Source organism: Hibiscus syriacus, unplaced genomic scaffold, assembly GCF_006381635.1.
Source record: "Hibiscus syriacus cultivar Baekdansim isolate YM2019G1 unplaced genomic scaffold, ASM638163v2 tig00110578_pilon, whole genome shotgun sequence".
NCBI lineage: Eukaryota > Viridiplantae > Streptophyta > Magnoliopsida > Malvales > Malvaceae > Hibiscus > Hibiscus syriacus.
The window spans coordinates 453928-474734 of NW_024062789.1; the positions used below are offsets into that span (position 1 = coordinate 453928).

At 33.7% G+C, this 20807-nt stretch overlaps 2 protein-coding genes across 2 annotated transcripts; one reads left to right on the forward strand and one right to left on the reverse strand.

The window, feature by feature from the left end:
- Window positions 1-1370: 1370 nt before the first annotated feature.
- On the forward strand, window positions 1371-4998 carry LOC120133286 (3-epi-6-deoxocathasterone 23-monooxygenase CYP90D1-like). Its single transcript, XM_039149893.1, has 8 exons — window positions 1371-1610; window positions 1714-2038; window positions 2526-2675; window positions 2769-3017; window positions 3960-4049; window positions 4134-4319; window positions 4519-4643; window positions 4916-4998. The coding sequence occupies exons 1-8, from the start codon at window positions 1390-1392 to the stop codon at window positions 4917-4919; spliced, it is 1350 nt and encodes a 449-aa protein (XP_039005824.1). The 5' UTR covers window positions 1371-1389; the 3' UTR covers window positions 4920-4998.
- A 6417-nt stretch (window positions 4999-11415) lies between these two features.
- LOC120133322 (inactive protein kinase SELMODRAFT_444075-like) lies at window positions 11416-16933 on the reverse strand. Its single transcript, XM_039149928.1, has 10 exons — window positions 16860-16933; window positions 15298-16274; window positions 14776-14927; window positions 14590-14684; window positions 13442-14475; window positions 12876-13036; window positions 12575-12651; window positions 12341-12488; window positions 11997-12146; window positions 11416-11780 (listed from the first exon to the last, which is right to left on the reverse strand). Exons 2-10 carry the CDS (start codon window positions 15473-15475, stop codon window positions 11565-11567), a joined length of 2211 nt encoding a protein of 736 aa, XP_039005859.1. The 5' UTR covers window positions 15476-16274; window positions 16860-16933; the 3' UTR covers window positions 11416-11564.
- Window positions 16934-20807: the final 3874 nt, after the last annotated feature.

Below are 20807 nucleotides of genomic sequence, written 5' to 3' on the forward strand. Positions count from 1 at the left end.
TTTTATGGAGAATTAACTCATTATTGTACAGCTAAAATTAAAAGTTGAATATGACATGTCTTGGGGTCACAATCATTTCGGGTGATGCTACTCATCATTGCAACCAAACTCTCCCAAATGGGCGCCATTTTGTAAAGAAAGAAAGAATAAAGTTAATTCATGAATATACTATTGAATCTCTAACCTCTTTTCTCTTTTAATTTCCTTTTTCTTGGGCAATATCCCTCCACTTTATTTATTTCGCATAAGTGTTTATTTATTTATTTATGGAATTGTATCTCTAATTGAATCAGAAGGCTCTGATTTAAAATATCATTTATAAAATCTGATATATTCTAATAAATCCATTGAATTGAATAAGCAGTAAGACCTTGGCATAGATTCGGAGCACCTTGCAAAAACCGTTCCCTCTTCTTAACTATCATCCACCGTATGAATAGAAGTGATATATAATAATGTAAATTCCTATCCTACGTCACAATTCCGTGCGTTCTCTTTTTGTACTTCAATTATAAATATACACATTTTTTCCTTGGTTTATTAAATGATGAGAAATGTAATGATGTGTCGACGTTTCATTAAAACCTAAACTTGGAATAATTAAGCATTTAGAAGTCAATATTACCTTTTTAACTCATATAATTTATTACCTTACCCTATGTTCATTGTCAACATCATGTTTTTAACTGCTTTAACAAAGCATCAAACACGGAAACATTATCTCTAAAACCAACAAATCTAAATGCTGTGTATTATTGCTTCTATCAAAACATGATGTATTATTACATCTTACTCGGACGAAGTTATTAAAGATTAGGATGAGTGCATCAACCTCAGTGATGTTGACATGTTACTATAAGATAATGTTCCACCATCGTTGAATTTGTTAAAAAAGTATCATATGAGCATTTATGTTAACTTTTTAACGACAGATGACTAAAATGTAACATTATGTATGATTTAAAAAAATTGAATGACTACAACAAAACAAAAATAATAATTGAGATATTAAACATATAGTTTATTTAATTTTTTATTATCAATCTAAAAAATATTTCTATATCCATCCGTATTTCTCAATATAATATAGAACATTTGCCTATGGAATTATATCCATGCATATCATCTCCCATAGTCCCACTGGTTTTAATATTAATTTCTCGGATTCATAGTTCCAATACTCTTTCTCATTCACTCGCTTTCTTTTGCATTTTTTTATGTAAACGCGTGCATTGCATATCATACTTCATCAAAACATAAGGAAAGAATAAAGAGAATTTTTCACTATGAGTAAGGGTATTTAAGAAGCGAGAGAGAGAGAGAGAGGGCAAGCGTGCGTGTGGGAAGGAAAGTAAGGAGAAAAGAAAAAGAAAGAAAGAATCAGCAATCATGGAGATGATGAGTTCATTGATGTGGATTATTGTGTATATGACAACACTTGTGTTTTCCATCATATTTCTCCGTGCCAAAACCAAATGTATGATATCCAAAACCTCATGCCAGCTTCCTCAAGGAACCCTCGGCTGGCCTTTCCTCGGCGAAACCATCGACTTCATTTCTTGTGCTTACTCCGACCGCCCCGAGAGCTTCATGGACCGCCGCCGCCGCATGTAAACAGATTAGGGTTTTTTGTTTTCATTCATTATGAAGATACTGCTCAAGTTTTATATTATGAAGATGAGACACTTGTGATTTGTGTTCTTGTTTTTGTAGGTATGGGAAAGTGTTCAAGTCACACATATTTGGGACCCCGACTATAGTTTCGACCGATGCAGAAGTGAGTCGGTTCGTTCTACAAAGTGATGCAAAGGCTTTCGTGCCGTTCTATCCAAAATCATTGACCGAGTTGATGGGGAAATCCTCCATTCTTCTGATCAATGGGAGCTTACAAAGGAAAATCCATGGTCTCATAGGATCTTTCTTCAAGTCTCCACATCTCAAACATCAGATCACTCGAGACATGCAAAGTTACGTCCAGCAAGCGATGGATAAATGGAGAGATGATCAACCCATTTTCATACAAGATGAAACCAAAACTGTTGGTGCCTTTTAGTTCCTCTCTTTTAGTGAATTATTCAGCAAAAATATTCCTTTTTTTCATTGAAGTTTGTTCTCTGCCATTTGTTTCCCTTCAAAGTTGTTTAGGATAACATTTTTTTCTTGATAAGAGTTCCTACACAGACACAGCAAAAAACAAATATCCCATATTTCTTATATCTATATCTGGCTTCTTCTTAATTTCATATGCAGCAGACACAGACAAAACTAAAACACGTGCGCACAAACACTTCCATTTCACTCTTAATATATCGGATTCTTTCTTTCGTGAGAGGAATCATTGAAGATTGAATATTTTGTTTCTGCCGGAAGGTGAAAGCGACCCAGTTTAAGATCGTGGGGTTCACAATAATTTTGCATGAATCATATTGTATGGGAAATTTGCTTCATAATGATTGTCTTTTTTACATGTAGCCGATCCTTTTGAAAAGTTAAAATGAAAATACCCTTTTTTTTCTCGTCTCCAGATTGCTTTTCAAGTACTAGTCAAGGCATTGATTAGCTTGAACCCAGGTGAAGAAATGGAAGTTCTCAAGAAACAGTTCCAAGAATTCATCTCAGGCCTTATGTCCTTACCTGTAAAAGTACCTGGAACTCAACTTTATCGATCTTTGCAGGCAAGTTACATTATTATATACAAAAATGCTTATGGTGGGGACTGGTGTGTGTAAAAAAAGTTCAAAACGGCGTTGAAATTCTGTCTATTTCAGGCAAAGAAGAGAATGTTTAAGATTGTGCACAAAATCATCCAATCTAGAAGGAACTCAAGCACGAGTTCAATGGCTCCACGAGATGTAGTCGATGTTTTGCTCAAGGACGCCAGTGAACTGTTAACAGATGATCTGATAGCCGGTAACATGATCGATATGATGATCCCCGGCGAAGATTCTGTACCTGTTTTAATGACTCTTGCAATCAAATACCTCTCGGATTGTCCGGCTGCTTTACATCAATTGACGGTACGTGATTTTACAATTGATGGCACGTGATTTTACTTTCACAAACCGAATTAAATCAAGTTTTCATGACAGGTATCAAAGACCAAACTTTATTTTATATTAATATCAACGACAGATATCGTTATCATTTCTTTTCCTTTGAGAAAGAACGAATGGCAATTTACCATTTCTTCGACACATGGACATGTAATGTTGATTTGATTGACTTGGCGTCAACAAATTACTATCTTAAATATTGAAGAAAGATTCCATACTAGTAATTTTCTTAGAGGTACAGTAAGTTTTAAGATTTCCCCCCCCCCCCACTAATTTCAACTTTCTTTTTCATAGTGATTTGCTTGGCCACTAGCTAATTGTTTGACTATCTAGGCACAACTGGCAGGCTTTAATATTAGGGTTTTGTCCACACTAGGCATATAGTTTCTTTATGAAAGCAACATGCCCTTTCTAAGTAATCGATTTTACTTAAGACTCGGTTACTATTATTTTTAACTGAAAAATTATTTAAATTTTTATATATTTTCATAAAATATGTACGTTCATTATAAATTTATTTGTTTTTATATTTTATTATAAATTAAATTGATGTAATATATATATTATACTGTTGAAAAAATTAATGTCTATTTTTTAACTACCAATATCATGTCTAAAGAGATTACTTATGTTATAAAATATATATTTTTACAACAATTTTAAACAACTAAATTTTAAATAAAATAATACAAACACTTTTCTAAAATGCTTTTTTGTCGTACTTTTTAAAAGTAATGTTAAACTAATCCTTACATGATTCCAACCAGAAGGTCTTGAATTAATACAATCCACCCCAAGATCTAGAAAATAATAACTTTTGTATTGAATTTAGTTTTGTAATTAATTATAATTGTTAACATATATGGAGTAATTATAATTTAAGTTATTGTTATGAACATTTCTTAGGAGGAGAACTTGAAGTTGAAAAGGCTCAAAGCTCAAAATGGGGAGGCATTGATTTGGAGCGATTACTTATCATTATCTTTTACTCAAAGTGTAAGCAATTAAAGCAATGAATGAAGGTTATACGTAGGTTTTAATAAACAATGAATCTAGATTAATTGTATTTGTTTTAAGCAGGTTATCACAGAGACTTTAAGGATGGGAAACATAATAATAGGGGTGATGAGAAAGGCCATGAAAGACATGGAGATAAAAGGGTATCTGATCCCAAAAGGATGGTGCTTTTTTGCCTATTTTAGATCAGTCCATCTCGATGAAAATCACTACGATTGGCCTTACCAGTTTAATCCATGGAGATGGCAAGTAAGATAAATCAATGGACACACCTTATAATAATTATTCTCCTTTTCTTTTTGTTTATATGATCTGATTCTGATTGAATTTTTTTAATGTTATATCTATTTTCATGAATAATTCGAATAATTTTTAATGTTCTAACCCTAATGTTTTGCTTTTCTAGTATTCGACTAATAGTAATATGGGGACTGATCCCCGTGTGCAGGAGAAAGACATAATAAGCAGTTATAACTTTACTCCATTTGGCGGTGGACAAAGGCTGTGCCCTGGACTTGATTTGGCCAGGCTTGAAGCTTCCATTTTCCTACATCATTTTGTCACCAATTTCAGGTATAACAATTAGTCTCCATTTTCGTATTTCTTTGGTCAAAAATGCATCGAGCACATAAAATTGTTATTAATAAAATCAGCTCATAATACAAGAAAGATGCTACATGTAATAGACATGCATTTTAACACCTTAGTCGATAGTAGCTAGGGTAGGCCTTCCTTTTCATAGTAAGATGTGAATAATTTAACACGGGTAGGATCATGGTCTCATTACCCTGCTGTATTTAATTCGAATCTTAATTTATAATCCGAATTTAACTAAAAACGTGCAGATGAGTGGCGGAAGAAGACACCATAATCAACTTTCCAACAGTAAGAATGAAGAAGAGGATGCCAATTTGGATTAAACCAAGGGTAGATTAGACCCACCTATCCTCGTTAACCTCATCATCTGCTTTTGGCTTCAGAATAATTAAAAACATAATACAAAATTTTTTTTAAAGCAAAACCTAATCAAAAAAGGCTACAGGGCACACGTGTGGGGAGGCAGCTTTTTGACAAAGTCCATGTACGTTTTTGTCTTCTTTTTACAGAGCAATATTGCAGATTTCTAGACTTTTGGTAATTACTAGTCCTAGCCCATGTAATTGTACATTCCAAAAAAAAAACTGGGAACCCCCTTTCATTTTGATTTAATTCCCTAATTATTCCTCTTGTTTTTTTCCCTTTATTGTCCCATATAATTTTAATTTCATTTACAAATACATGATTTTCACAATTTATATTATAGTTGTTATTTTTGTAATCTGATAAAATATTAACGATATGATTGTAATTTAAAAATATTAAAAATAAAAATTTGATGTAATCTTTAATGTCAATCACGTGAATTAAATCGACAAAAGTAACATCATTATCTTTTTAAAAATTGATAAAAGTAAAATGGGTAATATTATTGATCCCAAATTATAAGGAAACGAAGTGAGATTCACATACAAAGAGAATCCAATGCTTAGCTAGGCATCAAGCCGTCCATCGTAGTTTTTTTCGAAAGGAGGCAATATAGGTTTATATATTATCAGTACTGGTTAATGATACTCTTTATCCTTATTCTTTTATCTCAATTTTTATTTTAAATTATATTAAATCAATTGACGGTAAATTTAACGAATTTTCAATAATTTTAATAATTTTTCACAATTTTTCACATTTTTATAGTTTTTATTTTTATTTTTTTGATAATTTAAATATTTTTATGTTTAGCGTTTTAAATTTTTGTTTAAACTTTTATTTTTGTGTGTGTAAAATGACAAAATAACTAACATGAACATTGAAAAAAAGAAAACGGTTGTAATCAACTTAATGAGTTTGTTACTTTTCTTTCGTTAGTTTATTCAATCTGAAAATAAAATTTTGAAGATAAAAAATATGAAAAGAAAGGTTTAAAAATTAAAATGATCATAATTAAAGCTATTATCGCACAATCAATTAAATCATATGGAGTTTGTAGCTGCTTAATCATCAGTTGATATTCTTGTGTGAATGATTGCGCCCATGGGGATGTTGTGTGGCAGCCCCACCAATGATCGGCGGTGGATTTACAAATGCAATGGCATCAGAGTAGCTAGGGGTCTTACCGAGCAAATCGATTGCGAGTTGGACAATGTTTGACTCTTGTTCGTTAAAAAAAATTGTTGCTCGACTCAATTCTTTACTTGTTAAGCTTATTAAATTTTTGTTCGACTCGTACTCGTTAAAAAAACTTGTTGCTCGACTCATTGCTCGTTAAGCTCGATGCTCATTATGCTCACCGAAATTTTTACCTTATTTTCTTAATTATAAGTAAAATCTACTAATACTATACATAGCTTATTATAAACATAAATTAATAAATTTAACCAAAAATATTATCAAAAGAATATATGAAACAATTTCAAAGTCTAAACTCCAAAGTAACAATCCACAAATACATTAAAATAATAAATATGGTTTGATTTTCGAGTGTAGTAAAATACTAATTAATAATTTAGTATTTTTATTGTTTATTAGAAAATTAATAGATGAGTAATTTTCAGATCTTTTTTATTATATATTAGTAAATTAATATTTTTTGAATGAAATAATTTTTTAAGATAACTACCGAAAAAATTATATGAACAAATTATATAAAAAAATTAAAGAGTTGCTCGCGAACTTATTAAGCCGAGTTGGACTTTGCTTGAATCAACTCATTAAGGTCTCGAGTCGAGCTCAAGTTCGAATCATCCCGAGTCAAATTTTTATCGAGATTTGACCGAGTTGAGTTCGGGCTGCGAAACCCATTAAGCACCCATAACAACAGCCCACTTCCAACTGTGTTGGACTGAGAACCTACCTTTATTAAAGTGGATTTCCTCTTTTAACTAGGATTTGGGAAAAGGAGCATATATATATATATATATATATATATATATATATATATATATATATATATATGACTATTAAATATAAATGTGTTGGATGTTACAAAAATATAATTTATCTTATTTTACATTTTTACGAATATTTAAAAAAAATAGTATTTGTATTAATGTATGTTTGTCGATCTTGAAAAAATTGAGAGATTTTAAAAAGACATGTAAATATTCGAATGTGAAATTATAAAATTTTAGAGACAAAAATAAATTATAAATAGAAAAATACTTAAATTATATGAGAAATTAAAATTTTCAGGAAACAATTGACCCCCAACCCTTAGTCCATCCCGATTTTAGATTGTGGCTCAGTCCATCCTTAATTTAAGTTAGATTGTAGGTTGACGAAGGTGTTCATTGGAAGCATAATAGTTTTTTTTGGATAATTAGTCATTGTATTCATTCAAGAAAGCAGCAAGCTGCTACAAAATAACAAAACCAGCTATACAAGACCCCAATCAGTACATATTTGACTATTTACAGTATCCAACCTGTTTATATTATATCTATACAATTTAATTCTGACTGCCTCTTTGATAGCATTTACAATGGCAACATACGGGCGAGATAAACCTCTAAAAATTCTTCGATTACGCTCCTCCCAAATGAAGTAAATGTACCCTGTCCATGCTAGTTTGAGAATATGAACTAGCAGAGACTTTCCTTTTAAGCTTCTATTCAACCAGCACAACCGGTCATCCCAGCTCAAGCTCTGCTGGTGCAATCCACAACTTAGCAAGATAGCATCCCAAACTCTCCCCGAATAAACACAATCAGAGAAGAGATGACTTCTCGATTCCAACTCAGCCCCACATAACCCACATCGAGTATCAGTCACCACTGCAAAACGAGCTAATCTCTCCTTACTTGGTAACTTGTCGGTAATAGCCATCCAAGCAATCAAAGAACACCTAGGTATACGCACAGGGAACCATATAAGATAATGCCAAACCACTTTGTCATCCCTCTATCTGATTTTATCCCAAATCTAACCACCCCTAACTTGAGACCAATTAGTGGTAGCAGTAAACAAACAACCAGTCTGATCTCTCATTTTGATAAGTTTCCTAAGAGTCCAGCTGGAATGAGGCTTAGATGTAACATTCCAGTAATCATCTTGCTTAAAACAGTAAGCCTTAATCCAGGCTATCCACAGAGAGCCTTGACCAGCCAATAAAATTTTAATAAGCATCAGACAACAAGTTTTGTTCCAACCAGCCAAGCTTCTAAGTTCCAAACCTCCCTCTGATTTAGGTGAGCAGATCTGACTCCAGCTTACTCTGGCACCTCGAGCAGGGGAGTCATTACCCTTCCAAAAGAACCTCATACACAACCTTTCAATGTCCAAGATAACTCCCTTATGCAGAATAAGCTGTCTGCTCCAGTGGGAGAAAATGCTAAACAGAACAGCTTTGATGAGCTGTAACCTCCCTCCATAGCTCAGTTTCCTGCTAGACCACTGCCTCAATTTGCCCTTGATATTATCCAATAATGCTTTACAATTAGTCCCAGAAAGTTTCCAAGTCACCAAAGGCACCCCCGAATACCGAACAGGGAGTTTTCAAACCCTGAAGCCTGTTGCATTTCTGATTTATTCCACTTCTCCCCCAGAAATTCCACAAGTATAGATTTCAGTCTTCATGACATTTAACTTAAGACCAGACAAATCATAGAATTTATCCAGGATGGTAATCACCCCCAACAATGAGTCCAATGATCCATGACAGAACAACATCAAGTCATCAGCAAAACACAAATGTGTAAGAGAGATCCTCTTACACCTTGGATGGAATCTGAATATTCCATTCATGGCAGCAACATCAAGCATCTTAGAGAGAAAATTCATTACAAACACAAATAGGTAAGGGGATAATGGGTCCCCTTGCCTATCACCCCTTGCACCTCTAAAGTAACCTACTAAGCTGCCATTTAAAGCTATTGAATACCTGGGAGTTGTCACACATGTACTAATCCATCTACAAAATTTTTTAGTAAGTCCCATAGCATCAAGAATGTTCAATAGGAAATCCCAACTGATTGAATCAAAAGCTTTCTGTAAATCCACTTTGATTGCACCCTTGGGGAGAGATTCTTTCTTGCATACCCCCTAACTATTTCTTTTGCTAGCAATGTGTTATCAATGATGCTTCTGCCCTTGACAAAAGCAGATTGACTAGCAGAAATCATACCAGGGAAAAACTGGGCAAGCCTAGTAACTAGGATTCTAGTGATTGTTTTATACACAACATAGCAGCAAGATATAGGCCTAAATTCCTTGGCCATGCTAGAGTTCAAAGACTTAGGTACTAAGACGATAGTAGTAGCATTAAATGCTGGAAGAAGATAAGAAGACTGAAAAAAGTACCTCACTGCATTGAGGAAGTCTCTATTAACAATCTCCCAAGCTGCCTTGAAAACCCAGGAGGTGTAGTCATCTGGGCCTGGGCTCTTATCCCTCCCCTGCCTGAACAAAGCCTCCTTGATTTCATTGTCTGAAATCTCACCTTCTAGCATACTCTCAGCACCAGCAGGCAAAGAATAACCCAATACATCTTTTAACCATTCAGGGTTGTTACTCTTAACCAAGGGATCAACAGTCCCTATAAGCTTACTGTAAAAATCCACCAGCTCAGCAACCATGTCATCAAATTTCTCTAGCAAATGCCCATTCTCATTCTTAAGAACTCTAATAGTGTTCTTCTTATTTTGAGACTCAACTTTTTGGTGAAAAAACTTAGTTCTTAAGTCACCTTCATGTAGCCAGTGAACCTTGGCTCTCTGTCTATAGAAATCCAGTTCATCCATTTCCAAGTCAACTAGAGCAGCTTGTATTTCCTTCTCCTCCTCCATCCCAGTCTGATTAGCAGCAGCAAGGTTAGCAAGCTGAATATGTTCTAGCTCAGCTCTTTTAGCAGCTACTCTTGACGAAATATCATAAAATTGAGTCCTATTCAAATCCTTCAAAATAGGCTTCAATCTCTTTAATTTGCAAAACAACACCTACATAGCATTACCATCACAGTGTTGTAACCAAGAAGCTTTAACACTGCTCAAAAAATTCTCACTTGTAGTCCAGCAGTTGAAAAACTTAAAGGGCTTCGGTTTATGAATCTGAGCCTCTTTTTGAGTCCAAATAAGCCCCAAACAATGATCAAATACTCCAGGAGCCTTGTACTCAGCAAAAGAAATTGGAAAATACAGCATCCACTGAGGATTAATAAGGATCCTGTCTAATTGGAAGCATAATAGTTGTATCTTACTAAGTTGTAGTTTTTAACGTTGGAAGCATAATATGGCTGAAAATTTCCCTTCGGGTGAAACAAGTGTTAAAGTTTACATTTTTTTTCATTAATGTCATGCTTTCACTCTTAAAATGGAGGTAATATGTATCTATTTAACATCAGAAGTGAAAGAATGAACTTTTTATATATTGTTGAGTTTGGGACTTGAAATGTGGCATTTGAATCAGATAAGGCAGCTGGTTAATGGAATTTATGTGTGGCCATGAAGGAATTGCGGTTCAAATCAACATTTTCTGGTATCATCCAGAATGGATAGCACGTCTCAGGAATAAGGATTCCTTTGTGAACCCTTCACTGATTTCTTGTTCTTTTTTGGTTACCAATGTTCAAAATTTGAATTTAAAAAAAATCAGTATTGCAGTACACTGAAATTTATGACAAAGCAGAAGTATCTCTCGGAGAGATCACTTTCAAATTTTATAAGAACAGAAACTTTGAATGTTTCATTCATTTTCAGACCAGAAGAAATAACATTATTATAGATGCAACATCAGGACAATAAACATGCTTGTCTTTTGCATACATATTATATATAAGAGGGGGGAAAATGACTTGACCCTACTGACAGCATCCAAAATCCTAAAGGAGAAAAAAGAAAGCAGAAATTTAATTGCCTTACTTCTTGATGGCCTGTTTTCTGCAACTTTCAGGCTTGTCATCATGACCCAAAAATGTAATGCCAGGGAAAGTTTAATGTTTTGAAAAATGTCTTTTCAAAAGTTTGAAACTTTACAGGTAAGACAATGACATTTCACTGTGTGGTTGTTTGTTTCTTAATGCAAGACAAAAGCTCAGACCATTTCTTGTCAGCTAAAACAGCTTCTCGATTAACAAAAATCAGTAGGGGAAAAGCCACTGTCTTTGCCCCATAAAAGGTCAAAGACAATGATTTTTTTTTTTTGCCTTCCGTCACCAATTAAGATTCAGATCAACTGTTTTCCCATGCAATGCAACTATCAAACAAAATCTCATATCAACAGACATGTGAAAGAGAGAGAGAGAAGGAAGAAAACAAACAACCACATTTCTCAACTCTGCCTCATTGATTTAATTAGAAAGCGTATAACATCTCACCATGAAAATCAGCATTTCCAAAAAGAATTACAGAAACCCTATTACCCCTAGCTTCCAATACTACTACTACTATACAAAATGATACATACATATATATATAGATAGATAGATGAGCGCACCATGCGTGCAAGGAACACAGGAGAGTGAGCTTTTTACAAATGATCTGCAGATGAAGTCCTCCTGGTTCCAGACCTTAGCCCGTCAAGGGCGAGCTTCCCACTGAAATCTTCTAATGCCTCATTTACCAGGGATCCACTGTAATATTGTTGTTGGTCTGCACATGTCCGGCCACTCTGGTTGCCAATGTCATATCCTGGAGATGAATAATTTGCGTCGATAAGCACGTCACCTTCCAATATACGGAGCACCTGGAAACTTAAAAAGTTAGAGCTAAACCTGTTTATTTGAATAACATTATTCAATATAACTTTAAAAGTAAAACAATGTTATGATAAAGTAAAAATGCGTTGAGATCCCACTGATATTAAGGCTACAGAGACCTACGTAAAAATAACAATAAAAAGAGTCCAATTGATATGCATGGCAAAACAAATTAAATTCCTCAGTACAACTTTTCTCATTACCTGTGACATGCGAGGCCTAGAATGAGGATCCCGTCTTATGCATAATGATGCGGCATGAAGCATGCAATAGACCTCATGCTCGGAGTAGCGATCCTCCAATCCTGGATCCACCAGTTCATCTATAGCATATTCTTCCAGAAGTGGACGGGCCTATCCAATATCACAAAATAAGAGATAAGCAAAAATAAACCAACGAATCCACACAGCTGAGAGGACATTAAAACGGCCAGAAAGAATTGTCTTGGTCCTTCATACATATGGCAGATGTTAATGAGACGTCTTTCATAAATTGTTCTTAAAGTTACACAGGAGAAAAGATGTAGAAGCAGAGTTTAAAACTTTACCCATTCAGTTAGACATTGCTGGCCTTTTGGCCTATTAAGGTCCACAGCTTTCCGTCCAGTAACGAGTTCAACTAACACCACTCCAAAGGAATAAACATCGGCTTTTTCGGTTATTTGGCCAGTTTCAGCATACTCTGGTGCCAGATACCTATGCCACACCATAATCCATTAGTAATTTCTTTATTTGCATAAGTTAGGTAAATTGTGAAAAACAAAGACGTCATTTTAATTTACCCGAATGTTCCAATCACTCTTGTTTCGACTCCAGCATCACCATCAGGCTGCCATCTGGCAAGGCCAAAATCACCAACCTAGCAAAACAAATCTGAATCAATACTTGCATGTACAACCATATTGAAAGTTTAATGCCAATGCACCAAAACCGTCTTAAAATTTGAACACCAAAACACATTGTTTTAATAGTTTCTTTTGGTGCGGTTATAATGTCTTACTAACACCAATGAAAGGAAAGGATTCTCTCCCTAATGTCAACGCTAGAAATTTACACATGAAGAAGAGTTAAAAGTTAGCCTACCAAAGGTTCAAAATCATGGGTAATGAGAATGTTGTTCGGCCGCATATCACGGTGGACAATGCAGCCAACTCTGCATTCTTCATGAAGGTATCTCAGACCTCTAGCAGCACCTACAGCAATCTTTTGCCGCGCAGACCATTCTAATGGTTCCCGATGGTACCCTGGAACACGTCAAATTTGTGGTACATTCAAAACAATGGTTGCTAGATAGAAATAAGCATATTCAAGAATAATAAATATTTTTATCTAAAAAATTAGTATGATCATGTTAAATCTACAGTAACAGCTCCAACTAAGTCCACTATCTATGGTCCTCTTGCACTTCTTTCCCTTTACCATCTGTGTTAGGGGGAAGTCAGGGTAGAGGGAACAACTTTTTTCCAGTTCGATCATCAAATCCAAATAATTAGGAAAATAAATTGTCAATAAAAAAGTGATATCAAGCCTCTATGTCTCATAGGTTTATAGCCGTCTTTAGGGGCCCATAGATGATGACTATATCAGCCACAGGTGCACACCAAAAATCATACATACATAGTGCAGTGAGTTAAAGATCAGTGAAATACCATATAGATGAGAATCTAGAGATCCATTACATATGTATTCATAAACCAACAGACGCCTTCTATCCTCAATGCAGAATCCGATCAGCATAACAACATTCCTGTGTTGAGCACAGCTGAGGACTTCCACTTCCGAGCAAAATTCATGATCTCCTTGAGAACTAGCCAATTTGTGTTGCTTGACTGCAATTGCTTGTCCATCTGAGAGTAGTCCTCTATAAACGGATCCAAACCCGCCCTCAGCCAAGAAATTAGCTTGAGAAAATCCACCAGTTGCAAGCTCCAATTCAGCATAGGTAAACCACCTTGGCGGTTTTCCAAATACAGGTGCCTTATGCTGACATATTGAACACAACGGAGGAGGGCCAGGAGGGGGGTTTCTCGACAATGCAACTGCTTCTCTCACGTTTCCACTAAATTCAATATCACTCCTAAAGCTTGATACTCCAATTCCAGCTTCTCTATCAAGTTTCGAAAAATTCTCCAGTAAGGCTTTTGTTGTTGAAGCTTGAGCCCTGACATTAGCTCGATCAGAAGGTTCTTCGAGGTATTGTGAGGACTGATGATGAGAAGCAAGATATTCTGTTATCCATGGTTGATACCTTAAAATCGCTGAAGATAAGGATAAATTTTCACTCTCTGTGTCTGAAATGGATTCATCAAGATCCTGGTTTTCCTTGATGACTAGTGATTGCTCTTTCTTCGAGTCTGCATTCCTTTCTGAGGAGCAAAAAGGTGAAGTGCCTGGATCAGAGCTAGAAACTGAAGAAGTTCCTGCTTCAGTAGCAGTGAATGTCGTCCCAAGCTCTGGACTGCTAGTTGGAGTGACAACGGGCCCTATATCGGATGATCCATTTTTGTTTTCGGGATGCTTTTCAGATGTTTCATCTGTCTCAGGATTTAATTGACAAGCTTCAGCTTCCTTCTCAGATGGCCCAACCAAATTTAAACGGAGCACTTTCGCCTGAGAACGCTTCATAATCACTATGTTGCATTGCAACTCCTCCATACAGCGCTTTTCCTCGTGTTTGAGCTGCCTGAAAAATGAATAAACAAATGGGGATATTACAACCATGCGTATATATATAACTTTTAGAATAGAACACAAAAAGAAAGGAAAGGAAGAAGAAACAAAGCAAACAGGATGTTACTTGTCCAATACAACCCAACTAGCTTTAGCTTGTTTTGCTTCCGCAGCTACAGCTCCACACGGTGATCCAGATACAATTTTTATCTTGACATTAATCTGTGCAATGAAGTTCGGAAACAAATCATTAGCAGGCAATGACATGTACATAAAACAATAATATAATCAAGCACCAGATCCAGGTATTTACCTTGTTGGGATCATAAACATCGTGGAGCTGGAGGATCATTTGGGAGAAGGAATCACTGATACCAGAATTTTGCTCCGAACTTGATCCGGTTTGGGACTTGCGGCTAATGCTGGCACAGTCACCAGAAAATCTTGGAAAACCCCATTTTCTACCTGGAGGGATTGTGGCATTTAATCATCGGGCAGGAATTATTGTTGAAACTTAAGTTAGAGTATTTGTAAAGAGTTAACACCATAATCATTTCTAACTGTGACTCTTCTAAGCCTCAAACACTTCCTATTCCAGAAAGAACTTAACACACTCAAGAAAACTAAATAAAATATCAGTTACGTTAGAAATTGCCAAACTGGAATGCAAAATCTGGAAGATAATCCATAGTCATATACTGTATTCATAAATCATTCATGTAATCAAATTTCTAAAAGCTCAAAAGAAAGAGAAAAAATCCATATTACCATCCGCAGGAGTTCAATCCTAAAATGTCATAGGTAGACGCAAAAGCAATAACAGAACAAGAACAACCTGAACAATGTGAAGGAACAACAAGCAGCGTAATGCAGTCTCCAGGTTGAACAACATGAGACAATGCCCACACCAGAGCAGTCTTGGGAATTTCTTTCGATGCCTTAACAGCAACCACAACTTTCTTGGCCATGCCCAACCCAGTTCTCTCTTGCTTTCCCTTCTGTTCTCGACTCATTTTCCACAAATAATTCCGATTGAATTTCCTCACTCCACAACGGATTCAACTCTTAAAAAACTATCTTAATAACAACTACCATTGTAGATGCCCCAAAAAACAGTCTTAAAAGGAACTAACAAAACAAAAGAATTGCATTATTGATCTGCCCCCACCATATTGGATTCAGTGTACATGTGCCACCAAAATGGCTAACTATTCCATTCCAGATTATCTGCTGAGAAACAGAGAGAGACTCTTCTTGTTAATTGATAGTATGATTGCAAATTGGATGAAGATCGGGCTACCTTTTCGTCACTATAACTCGAAAGTTAAGTCCTTTGGCTTAAATTAGAGGCACGAATTGAGAATCAAACTACTGTTTGACATGAAACTGCAAAACGACAGCTACCCCCAAAAGGTGAATCAATACAAATGAACCTGCTTTCCCCTTTCTTTTCTGAATGGGGTTCAAATCGTGATGTCAACACAGTGAAAGTAACAGCTACAAAACAAGAAAAGGTAGGCCGAGTATTTCTGGATCCGAGAATCAGTTTCCCTCCTTTTCTTCTTGTTCAGTTCTTCATAGAAACGGAACAAAATTTTCTGCACATTGATTCTCCTGTGTAGGCTTCCATACAAAGAAGATCAAATCACAATGAATGACAGAAGAAAAGCATGCTTTGTAAGGCAGCAGCTTTTTTGTAGAAGGATTTGACTCTTGAAATGTTCACAGCTAGCAAAAAGCCTCAGCTGTAAATAGAAAAAACGCAGCACCCTTTTCAAGCCTCGAATTCAAGCAACAAGCCTAGTTCAAATCCTGCAAAATCAGTGCATAATAAAATTGAGATTAGTACGTCAAAACTTAAACAGGTATTAGAAAATAAAGGAGTAAATATCAGTGTCATGCTTGTTTAGCCTGAAAATGCAGGAAAACGAAAAAGAACTGCCTAACGAAACAATTTCTTTTTCTATTTTCTTTTGCATAAAACCAAACCTATAAGGACAATCCATCAAAACAATAATTCCCTCCAAAATACAACTGAAACTCGTCTTTTAGACCAAAAAGGATAATGAATATCTCCCAAGCCCCCAACCTTCTCCATTTTAATAATCAAGGCTCGTAAATCTTCTGAAAAGCAGAAAAGCAAACAAGACAGCATACGTAGAAACATTTTAAAATAGGATAAACAAAATCAATAAACACCAGCTACCTCTTTAACTAACAATCAAACCTACATAAAATTGTTTTTTAAGCAAAACCCAGGCACCCTTTGACACAAAGTAAGCAACTTTCCCAGAAAAAGAAAATAAAAAAAGGCTAACATTGAACATATATTGCTGAAAGTGAGAAAAAAAAACATGAGAAACAAAAAGGTTTCGTGCCCAGATACGAAATAGTTACCTATTTGTTTCCATTTCAATCATTTTAATTTACTTTAACAAACACTGTTCTTCTTCTTCACCGTCTTATTTTTTCAGATCATATTAGCAACACCAAAAATAAGCAAGCTCAAACAAGTTCGGATAAATACTTATTTATACTAAACTTTCACTTGAACAACAAGGAAAGAAAGATGGGGCGAGAGAAACGGAAAGAACTTTAATAGAAAGATTTGAAAGAACCACCTTTGGCATGATGGCATCTGAACGCTGTGTAATGAATATCTATGCTGACAACGAATATAAATTTTTGCCTGTAACGCTAAACTGTAAATTTTTTATTTGTAAATGTGTAATAATGACATTATTTTTAATGAAAACTTTATTGAAAAATAATTATTTGTTTTTATATAATATAAATAATTCAAAATTTTATATCAAAATTTAAACTAATATCAATATTAAATTTTGAATTAATATTTTTTTCCTATTTCTCCTTATAAAATGAAAAAAAAATCAATTTAAAAACTTCATTAGTTTATATTAAAAACTCATGTTTCAAAGATAAAAATGAAAAAAAAAAGTTGTACGGTTGTAGACTTATAGTAATAGGGACACGGGCACACGAACGTAGGTGGGGCAAAGGAACAGTGTTGAAAACTGTAATGTACGAGAATACCCTTGGAACTTGGGTGGAATTTCGTGGATCGGGGATTGAGGTCAGTGAAGGAGCGACGTCGTTTAGGTATAAGTTTTTGAAAGGGAGAAGGCGCCATCTCTATAACGAAAAGGTTTAAAAAGTTGGGATTTAGAGGAGAGTTTTGTCGTGGGGGAAAAGGTATGGAAGGGAAGAGACATGGGCGGCGCACAATCACAAGTTTGTTTACGTTCCCGAGCTGATGCTACTGCCTGCGGACACTGTTTGCGCTTCGGCTTATCCAAACCAAACGTATCCAAGCATTTAAAGTTTCATGGACTCGACGCCACTGGACCACTTCATATCCCTTTTTAACTGCTATCACTTTTTAAATTGAGAAAATTTTTTCACACTTTTCAAAAATTTTCACACATATTTTACGGGCGTATTTATAACAAAAATCATATTGATAATTTTTATTTACGTGTCAAACATTCTTTTAAAATTTTATTGATTTAGTATATTTTGTAAAAAGATATGAATTATCATTTGCATCATTTTAGAATGGGTATTAGATCCGTAAAAATTTATAAAATGATATCTGAAAGATAATTAATTTCTGTTAGGATAATTTTTGTATAAAAACGCCAGAAGTAACAGTGTTTTGTTTGTTGGGAAAAAAATAAAATTCAATAAACTAATCATTTTCATTTCTTATTTTGAAAAATTAAGTCATATGATCATAAATTATTAATATAATGACTCAATTATCAAAATAAAATGAATTAAAAATATAATAATTAAAAATAATTTTTTTAAAAATCAATGATAAAAATAAAATATATTAAAATATTTGGTATAATTATAACTCATGTATTTTCAATTATTATATTAAAAAATCAATTATAAATTATGATAAAATATTTTTAGTTATTATCATCATCAACCGATTAATGGAGCATATATATGAGTTATAATTTAAATTAATCATTTATTATGTTATTATTCAATTTAATTAAGAAAAACTATGGTAAAATGTTTCTAAAATAAAAGTATAAATAAATACATGAAAATCTAAAGATTTTTCCTTTCTTTTGTGTTACACTCTAAACTTGTAATCAAAATCAATAAAAAAGAATAAGGTAAAGCTAAAAAATATCACATATATATTTAAAATATTATTTATAATATTAATTTTAAAAATATAAAATAAATATTAAATTCTAATTTTATTAAAAATAAATACACATTATTAACTGTTGTTAAATAAATAATAATTCATTTGATCCCTCGATTGTAATTAAAGTTTATTTTAATATTTTTTTATATTTTTAAACAAGTGATTTTAAAAGTCAATAATTTTTTAAAAAAATATATGAAAATTATATTCTTTTTAATTATAAAATATTTCTTATTATCATCATCATCATTTTAAAAAAGAAATACTAGTTATAAAATATTTATAAAATTATTTATATTTTAAATTAATTACCCTCAAAGTTTTCCTATACTAAACTATACATATAAGATTTTGAAAGGGCAAAAAATGCATTAAAAAGTGTTAAGTGGTAATTAGTAGACATAATTGTATTGTGTAATATAATGCAAAAATCAAAATTTATCGAATTATAAAATAATTTGCAAAAGAAGATTTAAAGATTTTAATGCAAAAGTATTTTAGCACACAAAAAATGAAATAAAGTTGAAGTTTTTACACAAAAATTATCTAAAAAAATTAATTACTTGTTAGACAATGTTTTAAAAAAATATGAATTTAGCACTTGTCTCAGAAAAGCGCGGATCATCATATGCTTATTACCACACGAGGTGTTACATCAGCGTAAGACGCGAATAATAATTTACGTCATTCTGTAAATAGTGCTATATCGATAAAATTTTCTAAAAATGTGTCCGACATGTAAATAAAAACTGTTAAGATGAATTTTTTTTATAAATACGTCTATTTCACAAATTCACGTGTTCAAATACGAAATTTATATGAAAAATAACATTATGTATGTTTTACTATTGAAATTATTTTATAAATTCAAAGACAAAGAAATATATAATATCATATACATACGTGTCCATATATTACTTTAGATAAAAAAATAATAATGAGAATAAGTAAAAAAAAATATGTGCTAATGAGATAAATTAAAAGAATAAAAATGATATTCTAAGAAAATAAATTTAAGAATACATAATTCTGTTGCAGAAGACGGCTATCGGATAGAGCAAAATCGTAGCTGATAATTTGAGAAAATAAAAATGAAGATAAAAGAGACACAAAATTTACGTGAAAAACCCCTGAATAATATAGGGTAAAAACCACGGGCAACGGTAAAAGAATTTCACTATGAGAAAATAGGAATTACAACTTCTCTCAATCAACCAAGGAGAAAACAATGATAATTCTCTCTTGATAAAAAGGAGAAAACAACTCTCAAGAAACTCTCTAAATTATCTCTAGTATTGGAAGAAAGCTAGAATGCTTTGGGATTGTTTTGAAGCTAAATGAGCTAGGGTATTTATAGTTGAAGCTTTAAGGACTAATTTGTAAATACCCTAAATTATAATGACTAATTGCATAGTTTTACCATCCAAAATTTTCAATAATTTGGTGGCCAAATTTGACCAATTTTGCTGCCCCATTAATGCCACCAAATTGCCACCCATAATGTTGACTAATGATGTAATTCGGTGTGCCAATTTTCAACAATCTTCCACTTGAAGATTTGATTGGAACAATCATATCTTCACACCATTCTTTCTACCTTGTACCTTTCATGTTGCTTACGTCTCTGACAGGCCACAAGAGGATTGACACCAGGTAAATTTATCAGCGTTGATTGTCTTCGTCATAAAATCTGCTATGTTGTCTTTGGTATGGATCTTCTGCATATCTACTGTCCCTTCTTCCACCTTTTCACGAATAAAATGGTACTGAACTCGTATGTGCTTTGTCCTTGAATGAAATGTTGGATTCCTTGCTAGATGCAAGGTACTTTGACTGTCACAAAACAAAGAGACATACTATTGATTGTGGCCAAGCTCCTCCAATAGCATCTTTAACCATATTGCTTCTTTACTGGCTTGTGTAGTTGCTACATATTCTGCACCCAACTTACAGCTCCACCAGTAACCTTAAACACATATCCTGTAGTATATTTGCTTTTATCCAAGTCCCCTGCATAGTCAGAATCTACATACCCATTGATTAGTAAGTTTGATCCTCTGTAATATAATGCAACATTTGAGGTCCCTTTGATGTATCTCAGGATCATATTTACTGTATTCTAATGCTCTTTTCCTGGTTTTTCCATGTACCGA

Coding starts and splice junctions, on each gene's coding strand:
- LOC120133286 (XM_039149893.1), top strand. CDS start 1,390: ATGGAGATGATGAGTTCATTGATGTGGATTATTGTGTATATGACAACA. Junction 3,018..3,959: donor CTGCTTTACATCAATTGACG/GTACGTGATTTT, acceptor AACATTTCTTAG/GAGGAGAACTTGAAGTTGAA. Junction 4,320..4,518: donor TTAATCCATGGAGATGGCAA/GTAAGATAAATC, acceptor CCCCGTGTGCAG/GAGAAAGACATAATAAGCAG.
- LOC120133322 (XM_039149928.1), bottom strand. CDS start 15,475: ATGAGTCGAGAACAGAAGGGAAAGCAAGAGAGAACTGGGTTGGGCATG. Junction 12,489..12,574: donor AGAGTGATTGGAACATTCGG/GTAAATTAAAAT, acceptor GGTGTGGCATAG/GTATCTGGCACCAGAGTATG. Junction 12,147..12,340: donor AGCAATGTCTAACTGAATGG/GTAAAGTTTTAA, acceptor GATATTGGATAG/GCCCGTCCACTTCTGGAAGA.